This window comes from Castor canadensis, chromosome 7, assembly GCF_047511655.1.
Source record: "Castor canadensis chromosome 7, mCasCan1.hap1v2, whole genome shotgun sequence".
NCBI lineage: Eukaryota > Metazoa > Chordata > Mammalia > Rodentia > Castoridae > Castor > Castor canadensis.
The window spans coordinates 148214987-148238355 of NC_133392.1; the positions used below are offsets into that span (position 1 = coordinate 148214987).

A 23369-nucleotide genomic window follows, 5' to 3' on the forward strand; every position below is an offset into this window, starting at 1 on the left:
CAGGATAAGAACCATTTAAAGATCTAGTCTGACTGCCTCACCTTACCCTCTTTTTTTATAGATAAGGAAACTGAGGCCCAGACAGGGGCTGAGACTGGCTTTAAGTTACACAGCTAGGCGGTAGCAAAGTTGGGATTGAATTCAGGCCTCCCGACTGCTAGTCCAGGGCTCTTTCTAGGAACCAGTATATTGTCTACAGTTTCAAAAAGTTTCCCCACCAGGCCAAAGCGGCCCCTCCCCTGCCCCCCACTCAGCCCTCCTTCTACACATAATTCGGGTTATAGCACAGCATGTTGAACTCTAAGTTCTCGTCCCAGTGCCGCAGGAGCACGAACAGCTGGCGGGCGGCAGCCTTGAGCGTGCCCCTCGTGCGGCCCTCGGGCACCTCCTGCTGCTCCAGCCACGAGTTGGCCTTGGCTGCCACCAGCTCCCACTCGATGAAGTAGGAGGCTGAGCTGTGCTCCAGCCAGGCCAGGGCCACCACAGTGGCCCACAGCTTGCCGGTGTGCTCCACCAGCACTCTGGGCTCCAAGCCTGACCTGCCCTCGGCTGCAGACTCCAGGGAGACGCTGTCACAGGATAGGTGCCGAGGCGAAGGGAGGATGCACAGCTGGGGACTCGAGGTCTTAGAATCAGGTTGGCGGGTGGTGAAGGACACTCGGTGGCAGGTGAAGGGTGAGGTCCACTTGAGCTTCTCCATGGGGATGTGGATAGCCTCGCAGAAGGCTTGGTTGAGCAGGAAGGCTCCGGAGGCCAGCTGCAGTGACACCTGTGTGTGTGGGAGCCCCTCAGTGCACCTCAAACTTCTCAGCCCCTGGAGCTCCAGGTCATGCAATAGTTCAGATTCACACAACCACGTGTTCATCTCCTCCTGCACACCTGGCCTGCCTGGGGGATTTTCAGGATACCCAGGCCAAATGAGCATCCCTATGCTCCAAAACTGACTTATCTGGACAAGCCCAGCTTGGCTACATGACTGTCCAGGGCTGCCCAGCACCCTGGCCTGCTCTCCCCCTCCCTGCGCACTTAAGTCCCAAAAGGTCTACTGGACAGCGTTCCACTGTCTGCCTCCTCATGCTCCCCTCGCCCTCTTCCTCCCTCTGCCCCTCTCCATCCATTGGCCCACACCCAGGGGTATCTCCGTACGGCATAGGTCACGTACTTTCCAAAAACTCACTTCTAGGACTTCACTTTTCTATTAGAGTAAGTCCAGAAAATGATTTATAAAGCCCTCTTTGTCCTGGCCTTTCACCCCCTCAAACTATTCTCCAGCCACCAAGCTGTCTTTCCTCACTAGGCCCTTGGCCATGACTCTTCATCCTTCAAGTCCTGGTTCACTCATTACCTTCCTTGGGAAGCTATCACCCCCAGTCCTGGGTTAAGTGTCACCCCTATATTCCCCCCCCAAACAGACCTCTCCTCTCACAACTCCCAAGGGTTCCAATCCTCTGGATTCCACTGGACACTTAGCAACTACATCTGTCTAGTTCAAGGTTGTCTTCTCAGGGTCTGGCACTGAGCCTGACTCAAATACGGGCTAAGTGAATCTGTGCACAGTGCTCTGCTGCCCTGGATATTTGCGGATCAAAGTGACACTGTGCACTCTTGTGCAGGGACAGGGATGTGCAGTGAAATGCAAACTGGGCCCCTCCTTCAAGCACCCTGTGTTCTCTACCAAGCCTGTCTGCCTTGCTCCTCAATTCAGAGGAGCCCACTCCAGCTCTGGGCTTCCCACCCCACCACAGTGTGCTGGGGTGCCTACAGGGCCACTTGCTAAACACAGTGCATGTCCTTGTGGTGTGAATTTTACTTGCTTGTGAGTCATTTCAAGGCTTATTTTTATGTACTGAAAACAGACATACAGAGATGGTGCCATAGAATACAAATTCCTGTGAATTTTTAAGGTAAAGACACCAGATTGCAGAGAAGTTTCCCAATGCTGGTGTTGACTTCTAGCCACACCCCAAGGTCCCTGGGCTCGTGCCAGCTCTCTCTGCCCTGCTGGGTTACTAGGGTGGGAAGCCCTAGGAAGCTCCAGACAAGATCTTTTTCCTTTTGGGAAGGGTGGGGTGGGCGGGGGCTGAGTTGGGTGGGAAGGGGTCTGAGGTCTAGGGCACTCACCAGTGGTAAGTAGTCCAAGTTCTGGCTCCCCGAGGTTGACTCAGGAGCCTTGACTAGTGGCTTGCTGAGGAAACCCTTGGCTGCTCGCGACAGCAGTCTGGACTTGCTGAGACTCAGCCTGTGAGGGTAGAGTCAGGAATCCCCGGTCATCCAGTGCCCCAGTGCCCACCAGAAGCCTCTGAAAGTCAGGGCCAGAAGGATCCAGCAGATGCCCTCCCAACCACCTCACTTGACATCTGGGGAGATGGAGGCCTGGAGAGATGGGGAAGTTTCTGCCCCCAGGTCCCTCTGTAAGTTAGCAGCACCAGGGCACAGAGCAGGCCAATGATCCTGTATGAACCTCTTGTGCTACAGTGTCCTGTTCCGTCCAGTGATCAGAGGAGTCCCAGGCCAGCCTACCCAAGGGCACTCCCACTTGAAAAGACATGAAAATGTGTTAGCTAACCACAAGAAAGGGACTTTAGGCAGCTTGAGACCCAGAAGACAGTGGTGCTTCTGGACAGGAGGACCTTCATTTCCTCAGGAAAATGGGAGGCAGCAGAGCACCATGTACTCATGGGAAATTCCACTTACCTGGATCCAAAGAGAGTCTCTGAAGCTTTCATGGAGGACAGGACATTGGTGGGCAGACTGCGCAGGGGACCTAGAGAGTCACAGAATGACAGATCGAGGTCTGACAGGTGACCTGTCCAATTGCTCACTGTCTAGCTGGGGAGAGAGAGGCCAGAGCAGGACAGGGGCTTGTCCTAGGGGTCCGAGCTAGCCACAAGGCGGAAGGCTGTTTCTGAGCCAGGTGGTATGGGCAAGGGTGAAATAGGTAAGGAACAGGTGAGGAATCCAAGGGTCCTCCAGCCAGCCTCATGCTCCCAAATGGAGACAATGAGTTGACCCCCGGGCACATTGTTGGAAGGCAGAATGGGTGGGACGATGGCCCAGTTGGAATCAGGAAGCCTGACTCTGGGCCTGACTTGCTGTGTGACCTTGACAAATCACTTGTCCCTTTTGAACCTTTAAATTGGGGATAATCCTCTTTACCTCTCACAGGCTGTTCTGGGGGATCGGTGAAGTCCTGAGCACTCTGCTGGTGCTGAGACAGCCCCTGGCCCCAGGACCACTCACTTATCTCCATTTTAATAAGAAAAGGACAGTCCTGCTGCCTGCTCACCTTCTGAGACAGCACGCTTCTCGTGGCCGAGGGACGGGACCTCACAGAAGGGCATGGTGGAACTTTCCTCCATGGCTACAACACAGGAAGTCAGTGAGGCCTGACCCATCCTGACCCTCCTTCCTCCCCTCCCATGCTTGCTTCAAATCCCAATTACTCTGCTGACTAGCTGTGGAATCTTGGTAATGTGGTTTCTTTATAAATACCATTTGCAAGTTGGAGTTAATGGCACCTATCTCACAGCATCACTGTAAGGATTCAGTACACAGGTAATCCAGCTAAGAGCTCAATAACCATAGACCTGTAGGGAAGCAGGAACAAGTCAGGGATTTCGGGTGAAGGGTGTGTGGAGAGGCATTTCATCCTCCTCAGGTCTGTGTTCAATGAGGAGGTGCTCCTGCCAGCTCTCTGAGGCACCAGGGCATGGCCCTGACCTATCAGAGGGTTCTGAGCTTCAGTTTTCCCATCTGTACAATGGGAATAATAATCTACATCTACCATGTTCAAAATTCTTAACCAAGGTGATTACTCTATGACTGCCTTTTCAAGAGTCAGACAGACAGGACAATCCACTATAAGGGACTATTCAGATTTTAGAAAAGACTTCATGTACAAATATATTCAGCAAAGTCTGTCTCCCAACAGGAGACCATTAGCTTTGGGAGGACCAAGATGCAGCTGAGCTTGTGGCCTTGAGTACAAGAGGGAACTATAGACTCAGTAATTGAACAACTGAGGCATCCAGGAGACACATGGGGAGGCTATATCTTGTGGCCTCTGAGCCAAACAAGGGGTTCAAACCTTGGCTCCATCACACATCAGCTGTGTGACTTTGACTGAGTCACTTGACCTCTCTGAGCCCCAGTTTCCTCATCTCTTAATCGGGAAACATAAACTCTCTCAAGATGGTTGTGAGGACTCCTGAGTCATTAGAACAGTGCTGAGCACAGAGAAAACAGTCAGGTTTAGCTATCTTTCGTCTTCCTGAGGGAGGGAAAGGGTGTGGGGTAGTGGGGAAGAGTAAGCGTTTAGAAGCAGGAGACACTTGAGCGTGAATATAGGGCAGTAGAAAGGAAATGATTTCCGTGGAAGCCATGGCCACTGACAGCCGAGCTGCAGAGAAGGACAGGACTGATGGGAAACCCCCTAGAAGGCAGAGCAGGTTCCCTGGGGCTGGAGGCCAAGGGGACAAGAGATTAGAGAGGCTTTAATTCTCTGTGTGACTCTGGGGGTCCACACCCCCATGATGTTTCTTTTTTTGACCCATCAATGACCATGAGCACATTCTTTCTTCTCAGATCGAACATTTTTACAGCCTGGTGGCCGCGTAGGACCTCTGCCATCCTCTGCATGCCCGGTGGCAGGCAGCGCATCTCCCTCTGCGCATGCAGGGCAGCAGGAAGGGGTTAGGACTAGTGCAGCTTTTATGCTGTCTGTAGAGAGCCGGCAAGACAGCCATCCTGTAAACCAGGGCAAGGTCACACAAGGCCACATCACGGCTCTTGGAGGTGACAGGCTGCAGGCGCAATGAAATCGGGTGAAGGTTGAAAGGAAGCTGGAGAGAAACAGATGGTGGGACCTGAACAGACGGAACAGCCCCTCTGCTCTTCCCTGTGCCCTGTGTATGAAGTTTCCTGGTATCTGGAGCCTGGGTGGACCCAGAGGCCAGAAGGGCGGCTGAGGGGGACAGGGCAGCCATGCGGGGAGGTCAGAAAGAGAAGCTACTCCCAGCCCCTCTGCAAAGGCTATGTTAATGACACTATGCTCGAGCATGGACACTATGTCCTCTTTAGGCTTCAGAGAGCCTGGGAGGCCTGGCCTCACCCTGTCCCTGCCTGAGGGCTTGGAGAGAAGGACATAAGGATGCCATCACATCAGGGGCCCAGGCTTCTGACCACACCAAAGTGACTCTTACTTAGGGTCTGAAATTTGCCATCTCCCGCAGCTGAGTCTTCTCTGAGCATGGTCTGCGGCCGTCCGAAGCCAGTAGAGGTGCCCCTCCACTGCCGGGTCAGAACCCGGGAGCTGAGCATCCGAAATGTGGCACCTTTATGGACACAAGGACAAGGGGTCAGATGGGTGCACACACCAGTCCTTGCCCCCTTCCCAAGGCTGATGGGAATGACTGACTTTCATTTTTCAATTAGCCCAAGACAGGAAAGCATGGTACAAGGTAAGACCATGAGGTTTGCAGTCAAAACAACCTCGATTCGTGTTCCAGTCCCAGCTCTTACAAACTGGATGAGAGGTAAACCACTCTGTGCCTCCGTTTCCCTATCTGGAGATGGGTAGATAGCACTGTGCAGGAAGCAGCAATATTTCCCAGTTGGACACTGCTTTTCTCAGAAACACCCTGCCCCCTGCTGCTCTGCCCCCTACTGTCACAGAGACCCATGTCCTGTGCTCCTCTCACAGGCAGAACCTAAAAGTCCTGGACATTGCCTGTGGAGGCTGGATGGAAGAAGGATAAGACCAGAGCCCCCGAGGGGGTTTAGGGAAGTCTGCTCTCAGAGAACACTAGTCTGCAAGTTGTTCCTTAAAAAAGTAAGTTTGGAGGAGCCTTGGGTCATAGTCATTCCCTTAGCTTCCTCACGTGTACATGTGTACTGACATCCGGGCCTCTGAGCACTCCTCAGCTTTATTTAATCCAGGGGTCCTAACCTTGTGTTTCCTGGTGTGTATGTGTGTTGGGACAGCCAGCCATTCACAGGACAGGAAACTAGAGTGGAGTTTCTTAGCATCCATGTGGGTCCGTTCTGGTCCAGATCACAGGGGCCTTTGGGACGAGGGGTGAGACATTGGCCAGGTCCTTGATGCCCACCCCAAGGCTGTGCTACAGATCCTGGCATTGTGGTCAAAGATGTGCAGGAGAGGGGGACATCCTGCGTCCTAGCAGTGGGAATGAGAACGTGCAGTAGTACATGGCTAGGGTTTGTGGACTGCTGGCCCAAGCTGGAAATGATGGCACTGGAGGTGGGGGGTGAGTGGCAGGATGAATGGTTGATCCTTTTGGTGCCACAAATAAAAAAGGGGGACAGGAGGATGAAGAAGGGCAGTATGTTTCTGGACACATTCTTTTTTTGAAAGCCTGATTTTTAAAAAAAGGAACTGTAAAGGACAAGAAAATGTAATTCAGACAAGGAAAAGCAGACTTCAAAAACATAAGTAGCTCACAAAAAAATTTAAAGAAATGCCCTCCAGGCACCGGTGGCTCACTCCGGTAATCCTAGCTAACCAGGAGGTGGAGATCAGTAGGATCATGGTTCAAAGCCAGCCCAGGCAAAATAGTTCGCAAGACCCTATCTCGGAAAAAAAAAATCACAAAAAAAATAGGACTGGCGGAGTGGCTCAAGGTGAAGACTCAGTTCAAACCTCAGTACCACAAAAAAAAAAAAAAAAAAGCCCCCATGAGATTCTTTCCTTCCTCGTCAGGATGAGCAGAGTTGAGAAAGACATAGAGTAATGGGTTGAGGGTGTAGCTCAGTGGTAGAGCTCTTGCCTAGAAAGAGAAACAATATTCAGTGTTGGGGAAGACAGGTGTGGACTAACCTTTGGGGTGGGGAAGTTTGGAATGTGCACCGCAATTTTAAAAGGGCACATCCTTGATATGGCAGTCCTACTTGTCAGATTTAATTAATTCAGCAGAAAACCAGGCAGGTGCACAGAGATAGATGTTTTTTACAGTGCAATTACCAATAAACAACTGGTAAAAAAACCTAAATGTCCAAAAGGCACAAATGGTTGCCATAAATATTGAGACTGAAGAAAGCTGGGAGAGAACTCAGGCTCCGGAGCCTGCCTGTCGACTATTTTCTGGACAGGCTTCCAAGAGCTCAGGAAACAAGAGCAAGAATTGACAAAAAGGATTGCTTCAAATGAAAAAGCTTCTGCACATCAAAAGAGACACTTATCAGAATAAAGGGACAGCCCACAGAATAGGAGGAAATCTTTGCAAACTATTCATCTGACAAGGGGTCAGTATCCAGAAAACATATAGAGCTCAGAAAAGTAAACACAAATTAATAAATGAGCAAGTGAATTAAACAGTTTTCAAAAAGGCCAATAAACACATGAAGAAGTGCTTATCATCCTTATCCATTAAGAAGTAGAAATCAAAACAACAGTGAGCTTCTACCTCACTGCAGTCAGAATCACTGTCCTCAAGAAAACAACAGGGCTTGCCTAGCAAGCTCAATGCCGTGAGTTCAAACCTCGGTATTGTCAAAAAAAAAAAAGAAGGAAGGGAGGGAGAGAGGAGGGAAGAAAGAAATGAATGAATGAATAAATAAATAAATGCTGGCAAGGATGGGGGCCAGGGGGAAGAGGGAAAGGAACTCATATACATCCTTATACACTGTTGGTGGGGATGTAAATTTGCCCAGCCATTATGGAAATCAGCATGGTGATTCCCCAAAAACTAAGACTAGAACTAGACCATACGGATCCTCCCACCCCACTCCTGGGTGTACATGCACCTGAAGGAATGCAAATCAGCATGCACTAGTGACACCTGCACATCCATGTTCACTGTGGCACAATTCACAATAGCCAAGTTACAGAATCAGGCCAGATATTATTCAGCAATAAAGAAGAACGAAATTGTGTTATATGCAGGGAAATGGATGGAGCTGGAGACCATAATATTAAGTGAAATAATCCAGACTCAGAAAGATATACAGCGCATGTTTCCTCTCATATGTGAAATCTAGATCTATAAATACAAACAAATAAAAGACATGAGCCTAAATAGAGGACTATTTGTGGGGGAAGGCAGTGGGAATGAGGGGAGAAGGACAAGAGAGGCTGCTGGGAGTGAATAAGATCAAAGTGCATTATATGCACGCGTGGAAATATTGTAACAAAAACCGTTATTTTGTATGATAAATGAATCTTTAAAAGCCTGCCTGTGCTTGACTTGCTGTGTGACCTTAGGCAAGTTACTTAACGCCCTCTGCTTCTGAGTTCCATCTGTAAAATGGAACGATGATATATCAACTTTGCAGAGCTGTTTTGAGGGTCAAATGATTTAAAATATAGACACAGTACTTTGGAACACCATTTGATTGGCTATTGTGAGGACGGACTCTCCTTGCACTGGAATACACCAGTGATTAAATTGTGCATATAATGCTCCTTGCTCCTTTGTGGATACATTTTTCATACCCATATTTTGAAAAGTATAGCACAGCTGGGCATGGTGGCACATGCCAGTAATCCCAGCTACTTGGGAGGCAGAAACAGAAGGATTGCTGTTGGAGACCAACCTGTAAAAAGTAAGTGAGAACCCTCCCCCGCCCGTATCAACGAACTGCACATGGTGGCCCTTGCCTGTGATCCCAGGTACATGGGAGGCCGTAAGTAGGAAGATCATGGTCCTAGGCTGTCCTAGGCAACTACAAGAACCTATCTGCAAAATGGCCTAAGACAAAAAGGGTTAGAGGTATGGTTCAAGCACAAGGCTCTGAATTCAAATCCTAGTTCCATCAAAAGAAAGAAAGAAGAAAAGAAGAAAAGGAGAAAAGAAAGAAAGAAAGGAAGGAAGGAAGGAAGGAAGGAAGGAAGGAAGGAAGAAAGAAAAAGAAAAGAAAGAAAGAAAGAAAAGAAAGAAAGAAAGAAAAGAAAGAAAGAAAGAAAGTAGACATCAAGAGAAATCTGGAAGGATGGACACACCAGTGTGGCACCTACTCCTCATTCCAGGGTGACTGTCAGTCCCAGTCATTCATATTTATTTTGTATCATTCTACATTTTGGAAATTTCTATAAGGAGCACATGTCATTGTCTCTCAGGGAAAAAATTCAGTAAAATCATTTTCTTTTGGTGAGGAAAAGGAACTGGGATGGGCACCCTATGGTGGTCAAACCTTCTGCCTGGGCCTTTCTGCTTCTAGGCCCTACCTTCACCTCTCCCTGCAGGGCTGAGCACCCTGTATCTCAGCCTCTCCCCCAGTCCATGGGCTGTGTGACCCTCAGGGGCAACCCAGCTACCTGCACGCCTTACCGGAGTTGGGGTATTCCACCACCATGGGCAAGTACCGGCTCTTTCTCATGTCCACAGGCACGAAGGCTGTGTACTTGCTTATGATGTTGCAGGCCTTGCTGGTGTGCACTGCGTTCACCTGGTAACGCCGACTGGACCCTGAGGGGTGGGAGTGGGAGGGGTACTGGGGTCACCATTTGGTCTTGGAAAGTCCTACTTTGATCCGGAAGCTCTGGAAGCTAAAAGCAGGGCTCAAACAGCTATCCTTATCTTTGGAATTAAATAGGCCTTAAAATCAAGGGACTGTTTTTTGCCAATTACAGACATTAAGAAAAAAAATCATCATTTGACATCATTATTTCCCAAAATAGAGGATATTTTAATGTAAAAAAGTTAGGGGAGGTAGAGGCAGGAGGCTCACAAGTGTGAGGCCAGCCCAGGCAAAATTATCAAGACCCTATCCCAAAGCAAAGTACAAACAAAGGGGTAGGGGGATAGAGCTCTTGCCTAGCATGAGCCACCAAAAAGAAAAAAAAAAGTTAAAAGTCATTATCTTAGAATAAAAGATAGCTAACTCCCTTAAATCACTTCAGTTTTTAAAAACTATGTTATGTGTATTTTATATTTTAATTTTGCAGATGTCTAATGGGAACCTTGCTGCAGGATTTCATAGGTTCCTTGACTGATCTGACCTATTAAACTGCCTACCATGAAGACTGAAAATCACAGAGGGAGAGTGGAAGTGCAGGAGTCACACAGCGAGTTGTAATGGACTTGAGATGAGGACTCAAAATGAGGGGACTCAAAGCCCAAGCCATTTTCACTGAATGGGGCAGGATCTGTGGCTTGCTGCCTCCAGAGAGGATAAGGTACTTTATAAACTAAAAGGGGAAGAAAAAAACCCCATGCATTCCTCCCAAATACAGATAAGATATAAACAATATAACATGTAAATAAAACATAAACCTAAAACAAAGACATCATATAGTGCTTCTCTATTTTTATCTCTACCTATTCTCCAAGATCTCACTATCGTTTTCTGGGGGAAGTCTGCCCCAATTCCTGGACTAAATTAGTTTCCCCAACATCTTTGTTATACAAGGATCCCTGTTTCTTCTTGACGGCTCTTAGGACAAATGCACTCAATTATGAGTAATTGTTTGATTAATCTGGCTTCTCTGTTAAGTCTGTGTCAAGACTCATGGATGAGGAAGGAGAGGATAGATGTTCAGTTACATCGGCTCCTAGCTGGGACCCCAGCCCGAAGTCAATGGCACTGATGAGAGTGGTGGATCTGTGACAGGTCTAGGTACCCGGGGGGGGGAAAGGTGCTGTCCCAGAGGAGCAATCGCCATTGTTCCATCTCTGGAGTCCTACATGGGAGAAGGGGAGAAGCACTGGCAAGTGGGCGTGGGGACCGTAGGAGAGGGGAAAAGAGGCTGGAGAGAGGATGGATCAGACCTTGGGGGTGGGAGAAGCGAGGAGACCAAGGGCTCGGGGAGGCAGGGAGACCCAGGCTGTGTCTAGGCGTGTAAGGGAGAAGGGTGCACCTGGGGGCAACGGTGATGGTAGTGGTGGGGGATGGAGCACTGGCCAAGGGATGGGCTGTGGGGAGGTGGGAGGGGCTGGAGGCAGGGGAGGAAGGACTGGGATCTTGAGCAAAATGGAGAGAAGGTGGGGCAGGAGGCGAGGCTAGTGGGCGGGGTCGTGAGAAGGGGGTGGGCCGGAAGGAGGCAGGTTTGGGGGCGGATGGATCATAGAGGAGAATAGGGGGGCAGGGCAGGGCTGGGGATGGTTCTTTAGAGTGGGCGGGGCACTAGCAGCACTGCGGGGAGGGCTTAGGGAGTGAGCAAGGACTGGCAGGGCCGCGGGGAGGGGCTGGGGATGGACTGAGGAGTGGGCGGGGCACCGGCAGGGCCGCGGGGAGGGGCTGGGGAATGGACTGAGGAGTGGGCGGGGCACTGGCAGGGCCGCGGGGAGGGGCTGGGGATGGACCTGAGGAGTGGGCGGGGCACCGGCAGGGCCGCGGGGAGGGGCTGGGGATGGACTGAGGAGTGGGCGGGGCAGGTGGCGCTCACCTTGCTCTATCTCCCCCTCGCGCTCCGCCAGCTGCTCGAAGTCTCGGATGATGGCGCGGGCCGCCAGATGGTGGAAGGTCTCACTCCACAGGTCGACATCGCGCGCGCTGCCTTGCTCCGGTCCGGGGGGCCCCAGCTCGAAGCTCACCTCCCACTGCAGGTGCTGGCTGTCGCGCAGGCCTTTCACCAGGGCCTTGCCCAGCACAGGGCCTGGGGTGGTAGGCCTCCCCGGACTGGCCCCCGCCTCGGACTCGGCCATGGGCTCCCAGTCTGAGGATGTCTCTGTCTCGAAGACGGACGGGTGATGGGATGGCTCTGTGGATGGAGGAACAAGAGCCAAGCCCTGAGCTGGGGGACAGATGACCACTCCCCATAATCATCCCTCCCCAGGGCGCAGTCACCCCTAGCAAGTACTAGCCCTTCTTTCCGAGGATAGCTGGGGTGACATGGGCTTGTCCCCAAGGGAGGGACAGATCCACATTCTAGGAAGCCTGTACCTGAAGGGTCCAGATAGAATGGAATGGGGCACTTGGGCAGGAAGGATGGAGATGCTGCCCAGGGGCCAGGTTGAGTGGAAGATGGTGGGATTGGCAGGTCCTCAGGGAAAGGACGCAAACACAGGCATTAACCCTCTGGGTCTGTCGTCTGAAGTTAGGTTACATCCAAGGATTCCTCCTTGTCGTGGACCTCTGGCACTTACCCAGGTCCCCAGGGCTGCGGCTGTCCAGAGCAGGCTTCAGGCTGGACCCAGGCTCTAACTCCCTCATGGAGCTCCAGGTCTGGGTCTCCTGGCCAGAAAGCAGGAAGGGCTGGCAGCCTTGAGGCAGTAGGGAGGGTCTGCGGGCCCCTGGGCCATGGAGTTTGGGACCCTGGCACGGGTCCTGGCCACTGTTCACCAAGGGCTAGTGGTACAAGAAGAGGAGGAGGAAAAGGAGGAGGAGGAGGAGGAGGAGGCAGAGCCCATGGTGACAGGAACTTCCTTCCCCTGTCCCAGCCATAACTCCTTCTGGGTCACTGCCCCTCCTGATCTAGTCTCCCTTACCCAGGAGAAATTTCAACAAGAATAATCCCAAAACCATGGGTAAATTCCAAGCCATGACAAACCATGGAAAATTCACACACCATGAAGAATTCTAAACCTACTTTTTTTTTTTGGCTTAAAGTTTAAAACTTTTTTGTGTGTAGTTAAAATTATCAACCTTTTTCCTTATGTCTTCCCATATGTTGTGCTTAAAAGGTCTTTCCCACTCAAAAATATTCTAGAATTTTTGTGATTTTATTTTTGTTTGTGTGTTTAAATCTTTGATTCACATGAAATTTATTTTACTGTAAGGAGATAGGAAGCAGCTTTTCTTTGATTTTCCAAATGTTACAGACCTCAACATTTTTTATTGGATACAGTTTATCCATTTGGCTTTGTCTATGGACTTTCTGTTGATTCAATCTATCTGTACTTGGGCTGGTGCAAACAAACATCAAAAGACAAGGGATAAACTGGGAATTATATTTGCAACATGCAGGGCACTGGAGGGAAAAGATCAAATTAGTAGAATAGTCCATTAAGGATATTCACAAGCAGTCTATAGCAAAAGTATTCAATAAACCCATGAAAAAAAAAGCTCAGTCTCAGGAAAAATTAGAGCAATGAAAATTAAAACAAACTACATTCCCCCCCCACCCCATTTTTCAGACTGGCAAATATTTAAATATTTGATGACATCGATTCTGGTCAATGAGGAGACAGGGTCTCTCACGGACTATAGGTGGGAGTGTAAACTGGCACATGTTTGTGGGAAAATAATTTAGCAATGCACTATCTAGTTACAATTACAATTCACAAGCCCCTTTGATCCAGCAGTTCTATTTTTAGAAATTCAACTCTGTAGAAGCCCATGGGAGAGGGGAGGGGAGTGCAACCCCTGTACTCTTGTTGCAGTATTATTTGTAAAGTAAAAATCTGGAAATTGTACATTTGTCAGTAGGGGAGGGTGAATAAGTTATGGTATATCCATACAATGGAACATTAAACAACACTGAACAGAAAGATTTATTTAAACCAATACAAGAAGATGTCCAAGATAAAACTTTTTTTTTAAATCAGCCATGACTTCTGCATCTTAACTGTAGCAAAGATTGCATGACTATATAGGCATTTGTCAAATCCTATAGAGCTGTTCACCAGAATACTGAGTGAGGTGATGCCTGTATGCAATCCCAGTGCTCAGGAGGCAGAGGCGGGAGGATCGTGAGTTCAAGACCAGTTTGTGTTATATAGCAATACCTTGTCTCAAACAAAACAAAATGAAGTGAAACAAAACCATTTGCCAGAAAGAGTAATTTTACTGAATATAAAAAGTGAATTAAAGAGATGTTAAGAGAGTTGGAGAGCAGCTCATATATTCAATTATTTAAAAATAGGTGTGCACACGTGTGTGTTTATGTGTAGTATTTTTAGAAAGAAACACTCAAAATCAAGTGGGCTTTGGCACAGGGGAGGAGAACTTTTATTTGTACTTTGTACCCAACTGAACTGTATGAGAGGTTTACTGCAAACACTAAGTATGTATTCTTCTCTACCTGAAGAATATTAAATTACTTAAAAATGAATTTCAAGCTCCTGGGACCACATACATTCCTTGATGGGGAAGGGATAAGGAAACAAAGGCAGGTATGAGGTGTAGCAGAATTTTTAGGCCAACAGCTAACCTTGGGGGCTTTGAAAATCCCTATTTATTGGGAGGGGGAGTGTGTCTCTGCATTGATGAGGTCTACTACCTTCCTGTCTCTGGGCCAGAGGTCCTAGGAATGAGACAAGGGTGTGGGAGGAGACTTGTCACTTTTAGTAAGGCCTCCAAAGGAGCTGGTATGCAACCATGGCTGCTGGGTCCCAGGCAATCATTAACAGCTCCCCCCTCATCAGAGACTAGGATTCCCTCAACTCTGACCTTACATCACCATACTATGTCAGAGAGAGAGAGAGAGAGAGAGAGAAACTGAAGCTGCTACAGTTTCCATGGTAACAGATGAGTCTAAGATCCATCTCTTCATCCATGAAGAGGCTCCAGGGGGTGGGAGGTGGGAGGGGAGGGAGAGAGAGAGAGAGAGAGAGAGAGAATGAATAGTGTATTTTGGACTTTTGGGTACAAGTATGTTGGGAGAACCAGGGCAGGAAGCCAGGCAGGAGACAGGGAAGAGATGCACAAAGATGGGCAGGAAGGGTTGAGAAGCAAGCAGAAGAGAAGGGGAACCAGTGTGCCAAGCAGAGCTGCCACTGAAGGACACCTGCTGTGCTGTGTCAGGGAACTGGGCCAGCACTTTGTCTCCCATCACCCAAAACTTGGAAGAATCCTCCCCTAGAGCTGGATCCCAATATATATCCACTGATGGACAGCAGCTCAACTGCCGCATATGCTGTATTCCCCATAGATGGGGTGGCTGGGGCTCAGAGAGATTAAGAAACAGGGTGAGGAACAGTCTGCATCACTCCAAGGCTAATACCTTCCAATTACATCAGAGGATCCATGGCTAAATGCAGAGGAGCGCCCCAGGGTCAAGGTGGCCATACTGGCCTGTGTGCGTGTGTGTGTGAGTGTGTGTGTGTGCATGTAGGCAGATCGGAATGAGGTTGGGGGAGGGGTATTGGGGAGAGGAAAAAAGCCCTTTCTTAACAAATGAGTTAAATCACAAACTACTTTAGGATCATGGCTTGCAATTGAGTGATTTTGCCTCTTGTGGGACATTTGGCCATGTCTGAGAACATTTTGGTTGTCATTACTAGGGATCTTGACACGATTGGCCTCCAGTGGACAGGGGCCAGGAGTGCTGTCAAAATCGATGATGCCCAGGACAGACCCCCTGCGGGGAGGAATGATCAGGGCATGGCACTGGGTCTGAGAAGCCCTGGTTGGCAGAACGCTGGTGACCCTTCTGTTGTGGCTCTGGTTCTCACATCATCCTATCGACTGGCAGGAAAAGCAGTGTGATAGAGAAGAAGCAAGGGCTTTGAAGGCAGAGGATCCTGGTCACAGCCCCCTGACTCACTCTGTGACTCTTGGGTACATTGCTTTTGTTTTCTGGTCCCCAGTTTCCAAATCTGTACCAAGTGGGGATCATGGTCCCTAAACTCCCTCCTCTCTCAGGGTGCTGTAAAGTCTAATGACAGTAGATACAGATGCTCCTTTCCAATTGGGAAGTGTGATGTTCAGGCAGTGGTGACCTCATGGACCAGTGAGTATCATGATTAGGAAGGTGTCACTGGGGTCAGGCACTTGAAGGCACAGAAAAGGGAGGAGGGAGTGGTTTACTTTTGTGATCTAGGGCTACCTACAATGGAAACCAGAAGCATCTAGAGGCCTGGCATCATCACACAGGCCTGGACTCTGTGTCTTACCTAGTACTCAGCCTACCTGCATAAGTGGTGGACAGGCCTGTCCTCATTGTTGACACATGAAATGCAGCTTCCCCCACCTCTCAGCTCTTCCCCAACTGATTGGCTCTGCTTCAGTACCTGCAAGTCAATCTGCCACGGTGGGCTGTCCAGGCTGGTGTGATTGGTGAGGTCCTGCAGCCTGGCTTTTCGCAGTGGGTGTCTCCTAGCAGACACAGTAGGGTCGCTGGCTGTGGTGGTCCATGGGCAGGGCTTGTGGTTGGTGATCTGGTTGGTACTGTATGCCCTTCGTCTCTGGGAGAGGTCCAGACCTGGGCAGGGGAAGTGAGAGGAGAGTTGTCAGGTGGAGGATAGTGGGGCAAGAGAGAGGAGTGCATACCCTCTTCCTGCTTGGAATTTTGCCTGCTAAAATATGTGCAGGTGCCTCCCCTGGCATCAGATGCCTTGCCAGACCTGGCCCTAGTTTGTCTTCCCAGCCATCCTCCCTTCTCCCCTTTTAAAAGGTCCGGGGTGCTCCAAACAAACTAGTGCAGCCAATTGTGCAGGTGCTGCCTAAGTGTCACACATCCACTCCTTTGCCTGGGTGCTTTCTGCTGCCTGGAACTCCTCTCCCTTTCCAGTTCTAAGAATCAGACCCTGTGTGAAGTCTGTTGATATTCTCAAGCAGACATCACAGTGTGGCCTCCATCACCCTGCTTCTAACAGACTTAAGATCAATTGTATCTTTCCCACCAGATGGAAAGCTCCTGAAGGGCAGGTGCCAGGTAGGCCTCATCTTTGCTTCCCACACGGTACTCAGTACCTAGCCTTACTGAGTAATCAGTGGGTGCCCTTTGAAGATGGAAAGGAACACTGTAAAGAGGCAGATAGGTCTAGACTCTTCATGTGTACTCTACCTCTTTCAGGAATATAGCTCCAAGAACATAGACAGTTGCTTAAATTCTCTGAGTCTCAGTTTCCTCATCTGTACAATGGGTATAATAGCATTCACCATGGCTTCCTTGCAAAAGGGAGCAGAACTAAAAGCTCAGAGGACCAACCGTGATTGGTGGTGGAGTCACCGCTCAACAGCCGGGCATCTTTGGCCTGCCCCAGGCTGAAGGACGCTCCCATGCTCTTGGTACAGTCCCCACTGTCTGGGCCAAGTTCCTTGTCCTGAGAGGGGTAGAAGACAGAACTGCCAGACTCCTGAGATTGCAGCATGCCGTACCTTCGCCTCTTGTCCTGGAGGGAGAAGAGGAAAGTGTTGGAGTGAAGCCTGATGTCAGCAAGGACTTCCATGGGGCAGTGGGGGTGGTGGGTGTTCCACCCTGAAGAACTAGCAGAGTAAGAAAGTGTTATTGTTTGCCTAGGGAATTTAGGCAAACTTCTGTTCAAGAGATGGTGGATGCAAGAGGCCACGAAAGCCAAGGCAATACTCAGTCAAAAGAACAATGCAGGAGGTATCACAATGCCTGACTTCAAACTATATTACAAAGCAGTAACAATAAAAACAGCATGGTACTGGCACAAAAACAGACATGAAGACCAGTGGAACAGAATAGAGGACCCAGATATGAAGCCACACAACTATAAGCAACTTATCTTTGACAAAGGAGCTAAAAATATACGATGGAGAAATAGCAGCCTCTTCAACAAAAACTGCTGGGAAAACTGGTTAGCAGTCTGCACAAAACTGAAACTAGATCCATGTATATCACCCTATATACCAAGATTAACTCAAAATGGATCAAGGATCTTAATATCAGACCCCAAACTCTAAAGTTGATACAGGAAAGAGTAGGAAATACTCTGGAGTTAATAGGTATAGGTAAGAACTTTCTCAATGAAACCCCAGCAGCACAGCAAGTAAGAGATAGCATAGATAAATGGGACCTCATAAAGCTAAAAAGCTTCTGTTCATCAAAAGAAATGGTCTCTAAACTGAAGAGAACACCCACAGAGTGGGAGAAAATATTTGCCAACTATACATCAGACAAAGGACTGATAACCAGAATATATAGGGAACTTAAAAAACTAAATTCTCCCAAAACTAATGAACCAATAAAGAAATGGGCACGTGAACTAAACAGAACTTTCTCAAAAGAAGAAATTCAAATGGCCAAAAAACACATGAAAAAATGCTCACCATCTCTAGCAATAAAGGAAATGCAAATTAAAACCACACTAAGATTCCACCTCACCCCTGTTAGAATAGCCATCATCAGCAACACCACCACCAACAGGTGTTGGCAAGGATGCGGGGAAAAAGGAACCCTCTTACACTGCTGGTGGGAATGTAGACTAGTACAACCACTCTGGAAAAAAATTTGGAGGCTACTTAAAAAGCTAGACATCGATCTACCATTTGATCCAGCAATACCACTCTTGGGGATATACCCAAAAGACTGTACTCTAGAGGCACCTGCACATCCATGTTTATTGTGACACTATTCACAATAGCCAAGTTATGGAAACAGCCAAGATGCCCCACCACCAACAAATGGATTAAGAAAATGTGGTATCTATACACAATGGAATTCTATGCAGCCATGAAGAAGAACGAAATGTTATCATTCGCTGGTAAATGGATGGAATTGGGGGACATCATTCTGAGTGAGGTTAGCCTGGCCCAAAAGACCAAAAATCGTATGTTCTCCCTCATATGTGGACATTAGATCAAGGGCAAGCACAACAAGGGGATTGGACTATGAGCACATGATAAAAGCGAGAGCACACAAGGGAGGGGTGAGGATAGGTAAGACACCTAAAAAATTAGCTAGCATTTGTTGCCCTCAACACAGAGAAACTAAAGCAGATACCTTAAAAGCAACTGAGGCCAATAGGAAAAGGGAAACAGGTGCTAGAGAAAAGGTTAGATCAAAAAGAATTAACCTAGAAGATAACACCCACGCACAGGAAATCAATGTGAGTCAATTCCCTGTATAGCTATCCTTATCTCAACCAGCAAAAACCCTTGTTCCTTCCTATTATTGCTTATACTCTCGCTACAACAAAATTAGAAATAAGGGCAAAATAGTTTCTGCTGGGTATTGGGGGGGGGAGAGGGAGGGGGCAGACTGGGTGGTAAGGGAGGGGGTGGGGGCAGGGGGGAGAAATGAACCAAGCCTTGTATGCACATATGAATAATAAAAGAAAAAGGAAAAAAAAAAGAGATGGTGGATGGAAATTTCTTATCACTTAACGTTGATATTTTTAATCATTGACCTCATTCATTAAAATTTTTTTAAAAAATGTAATTCTACTTGCCATTTCTGTCTCCAAATAGGTAACCAGAATGAACTAGCTGTGCCTTCGTTTCATTCCTCATGTTATGCCACACACACTAGACACCTTGGAATCCTGCGTGTCAGCCATTCTCTTTAACACTCGACCTTACAGTGTTCCACAACCTCTTACTGCTAAGCACTCTCTCTGTGGCTGTTGATTTTTGCCACCACAAAATGTTTGGTAATAAATCTATTACTTTTATTTCTCTGGGTCAGAGTCCTAGAAGTGGGATTTCTGGGTTGAAAGATTTATGCATCTCTAATTTTATTGGTTATTTCTAGATTGCTTTCTAGGAGGGCAGTGGAAAGTCATGTTTGCACCAACAATATATAAAGGTGCTATTTATCCAACACCTCTGCCAGTAGCAGGAGAAAACTGGCCAGTCTTGTGGGTAAGAAAGGGAGAATGCATCTGATGACTTCTTGGGTCCCTTCTAGTGGGAAGGTCTGTTGATGACCTGGTAGCTTCCATACCTTCAAGGGGGGGGGGAATCTGTGCTGAAGAAAGATCTGGTCAGTATTTTGTTTAGCTTTTCTCCCACTCTACCCCCCGCCCAGTTGAGCAATCCTCTCTCCACAATATATTAACATTACTCTGACCATGGTTCTTAAGAAATTCCATAGCTTAAAAAATTTGGAGATTTCACATATAATTCCAGTTTGTTTGGAAACATTTAACTCAGGGCCACAGCCCTGCATGGTGACAGTTTGTTAGTGCTGAGTAAGGGCTGCCAGCTTAGCTAGGGCAATTTGCCGTATTCCCCACTACTCCTAATTGCCTCTCCAACTCTGAGCTCAGTGATGGCTGCTATCCATCATGGCTTTTGCTTTTTTTTTTTTTTTTTGGTGGGACTGGGGTTTGAACTCAGGGTTTCATGCTTGCAAAGCAGGTGCTCTACTGCTTGAGCCACATGTCCTGGCCATTTTGCTGTGGTTATTTTGGAGATGGAGTCTTGCCCACTGTTTGCCTGGGCTGGATGTGAACCATGATCTTCCCGATCTCAGCCTCACAAGTAGCTAGGATTATTAGGCATGAGCCACCGGCGCCCGGCCCTTTTCATTTTTATAGCAAGTCTACTTATTCCTGCCCGGTCACTTTAGGCAGAGTTTGTGACTCTTGCTTAGAAACAAGATAGGGCTGGAGGTGTGGCTGAAGTGGTAGAGTATTTGTTAGCAAGGCCTTGTGTTCAAACCCCACGTGAAACAAGATGAGAACTCATTAAAGAGGAAACAGAGAGCCACACTGAGGAGGAAGGAGGGGTGAAACAGATCCTAGGCCATCTCCTACATTTTATCATGAATTTCACCTTCCTTTGAGAGGTTCTCTGCTTTATCCCACTTCTGCCACCAAGTATGAGGAAATTATCCATGTAAATAAATAAAACACAAACTCAAGGAGATATGGTTGACAAGAGTGTTCAGAGAAAGAAGTCTGAATTCAATTGTGCATTTTATCATTCAGGGGAAATTACACAAAAGGCAGATTCCTGGGGCGTATCCTCAGGGACTCTTGTTCAACAGACTTGGGTTGAAGCTATGGCTCCACATTTAAAATAAGAGTCCTGAGAGGCTCTTCTGCAGAAGATGGTGGCATCCACACCGTAGTGTCACCATTATCAAATGCCCATGGCCTGGCCACTCTATCCACAACTGTAACCCAGTTCCAATGAGTTCCTGGCTGCCATGAGCAGTCGTTCCAGCTAAGGATGACTTTTAGGTGTGGATCTGGACCCTCACTGGCTCCTGGGGTTTCCAGGATACTTACAGATCTAGGATTGGAGATGTACAAGGAGGCATCACACACAATACCATATCCCACCAGCCGTTCTCCAGGGAAGAGGGAGCTGGTGCTGACTGGTGAGATCAGGACCTCGGTGGTCTCTGGGAAGACCCACTCCACAGTCACATCGCTCAGGACTGGGGCCATGGCCTTCTTCAAGGATTTGACCATCTGTTGGGGAGTTAGATGGGTGTGTGAGCAGGGGTGTTTAGAGGAGGCACATAAAGACTTTACGGGTATGAACTTAAGGGGTATGAGCAGGAAGGAAGAGAATACAGGCCTTAGGTGGCTTCTCCAGCAGTGGACACACCTCTGTTTCTTCAACTCCTGGACTATCAGAGTTGGAATGGGTCTTTGCTGTCATCTTCTCTAAGCATAGCATTTTATACATATGACTGTGGCTAGCTCAAGGGCACATGGAGGGTTTGGGTCAAAGAGTAGTGCATGCCTATGATCTGAGCACTTAGAAAATGCTGAGGGAGGAGGATAGTGAGTTTAAGGCCAGTTTGGGCTACATAGCAAGACCCTGCCTCAAAAAAAGATTGAAGATTTGTGAAGGTTAATTTGCCTTTCTGGGCCTCAGTTTCCCCTTCTGTTAAAGTGAGAGGGTGTAGTTGGAGGAGTATATGAGACACAAATTTGAAGTATCAGCCATGTGATTGGTGTTCAATAAATCCCAGCCGTGGGTTACCATCTTCTTGACTGACCGTACACTTGGATGTACGTGAAGCCTGTGAAAAGGATCTGGGGATTGTGGGGCCGGCCATAGAGATACACTTTTGAATCTTTCAAGAAAGACCATGCCTTTTTGCTGCAAAGGACACAGCTGGGTGACAGCTTCCAGAGGCAGAGCCCAGCTTTGGAGCCAAGACCATTCCTCTCCCTGGACACCTGCAGCCACTGAAGAACATGGCTGAGGTCCCAGTGCTTACCATGTCAGCCCAATGCAGACTCTCTTGCAGGCCATCTTTGTGTCAGTTGAGACTTTGCTGGGCATTGAAGTTGGAGGCTCCCTGCAAAATCTGCTTCCTTTTCTTTCACAGGGGTTGGACCCGCCTCATGGCCTGAAGAGCTTTCCTTCTGCTTCTTCCTCTTCTCTTTCCCAGATGCTTCCCCTCCCCCAGAAACCTCTTGCCTCTAACCCCAGGCCTGTTTCTCTCCTAGAAGGCCTGGAATTTCTAAGGATTGGGTTATTTTGTCAATTGTGCGGGAAGGGAGAGAAGACAGTCTGTGATCCAGCAGCTGGAGAGCGGGAGCTGAAGTGTCCTGGCATTGCTCCAAGAGTTGCCTGCTCAGGGGCCTCCTCCTCTCTGGTTCCAGCTGCAGCCCAGTGCAGAGCTCACACGTGGGATAAAATCTCAGCTCTGCCGCTGAGTTGCTGCCTGACCTGACTGGGCTTCTGAGGCTCCAGCACGAAGAGAATGGGAGGCCCTTCCACCTACCTTGGGTTGCAGCCGTTCTCCCTCCACCAGGAACTCAGCGCTACCCTTGGACACAGATGCCAGCCCTTTCACCAGTCGGTGGCAGACATTGGGTCCAATTCCAAAGCTATAGCACCTGAGGGATGGCGACAGAGAGGCTGCTGTTTGCCAGTGTCTCTACAACTTTGCCTGGGTTAGGGAAAGAGAGCATGGTCCAGCAGAGACAGCTCAGAGCTGGCTCTGTGTTTAGGCACAGGGTTGGGGAGAAGGAGGAAGGGCCATCTATGGGGCTCTCTTTGTCTCTGTCCCTGTCTCTCTCTCTCTCTCTTACACACACACATACACACACACACACAATCATAGCCTCTCAGCCAGCACAGAGTCACAGCCACCTGGGCTGGAAGCATAGCCCTCTGGGAATTGGTGGTGCTGTACTCTCCCTGTGGCATTTTGCACATATTGCTCTGATTCTGGTGTCCCCAGTCCTGGGCATCTTGGGACAGCCAGGCTCTATATCTCCAACTTGGGCTGACCTGGTAGAGAAGGCATGGTTCCGCAGTATCTCCAGCACCTTCCCGGTGTTGCCTACGGCACCATCTGTGATCAGGAAGAGGAGACGTGGGTGGCCCTGGTGAACTGGCTGCCTGACGATCCACTTGAGAGGGGAGAGGATGTTAGTGCTACCCATGTCAGCCCGCATTCTCTGGATGTTATCACAGGCCACGGCCAAGCTCTCCTGCAGGGAAGGACAGTGGCAGGGATAGACAGTCCCTCAGGGTGAGCCCTTTGTTTCTCTGGCTGTTAGTTCAGCCCCATCCCTGACCTCACCCAAGGGAAGACTAGGTGGCTAGTAGTAATTGATCCCCTACAGATGCCTGGAATACTAACATCTGCAGTATAGTGACTTAATGCTATTCTTCCTGGGTTCCTGTAAAAACAACAAACAAAAAGAAACAAAACCAAAACCAAAAAACCAAGCACTCCTGGAAAAGATGGCATGTTAAACCCTTAATCCCTCAGCACAGATGCCATTCCCTTTTCTTATGGGGAGACAGGGGATGTGGAAGAAAGACACTAGGCTGGGGATCTTAAATGTGAGCCCCAAGCCTGATTCTGGCACCAACTCCCTGTGACACTTTGAAAAAGAGATTGTTTCCCCAGTCTGGGCTTC

The 23369-nt window shown here is 48.6% G+C and overlaps 1 protein-coding gene across 1 annotated transcript in view; it reads right to left on the reverse strand.

Moving 5' to 3' along the window:
* Nucleotides 1-261: 261 nt before the first annotated feature.
* The window catches only part of Vwa5b1 (von Willebrand factor A domain containing 5B1), a 55059-nt gene continuing 31951 nt past the window's right edge, over nucleotides 262-23369 (reverse strand). Inside the window, exons 10-22 of the mRNA XM_074081141.1 lie at nucleotides 22732-22934; nucleotides 22220-22334; nucleotides 20763-20948; nucleotides 16769-16952; nucleotides 15849-16039; nucleotides 12042-12243; nucleotides 11342-11656; nucleotides 9285-9422; nucleotides 5202-5333; nucleotides 3287-3361; nucleotides 2695-2764; nucleotides 2122-2239; nucleotides 262-769 (exon numbers count right to left, since the gene is read on the reverse strand). Coding sequence (XP_073937242.1) covers nucleotides 263-769; nucleotides 2122-2239; nucleotides 2695-2764; nucleotides 3287-3361; nucleotides 5202-5333; nucleotides 9285-9422; nucleotides 11342-11656; nucleotides 12042-12243; nucleotides 15849-16039; nucleotides 16769-16952; nucleotides 20763-20948; nucleotides 22220-22334; nucleotides 22732-22934 — 2436 coding nt within the window. The 3' untranslated portion in view covers nucleotide 262. The remainder of the gene's footprint in view (nucleotides 770-2121; nucleotides 2240-2694; nucleotides 2765-3286; nucleotides 3362-5201; nucleotides 5334-9284; nucleotides 9423-11341; nucleotides 11657-12041; nucleotides 12244-15848; nucleotides 16040-16768; nucleotides 16953-20762; nucleotides 20949-22219; nucleotides 22335-22731; nucleotides 22935-23369) is intronic.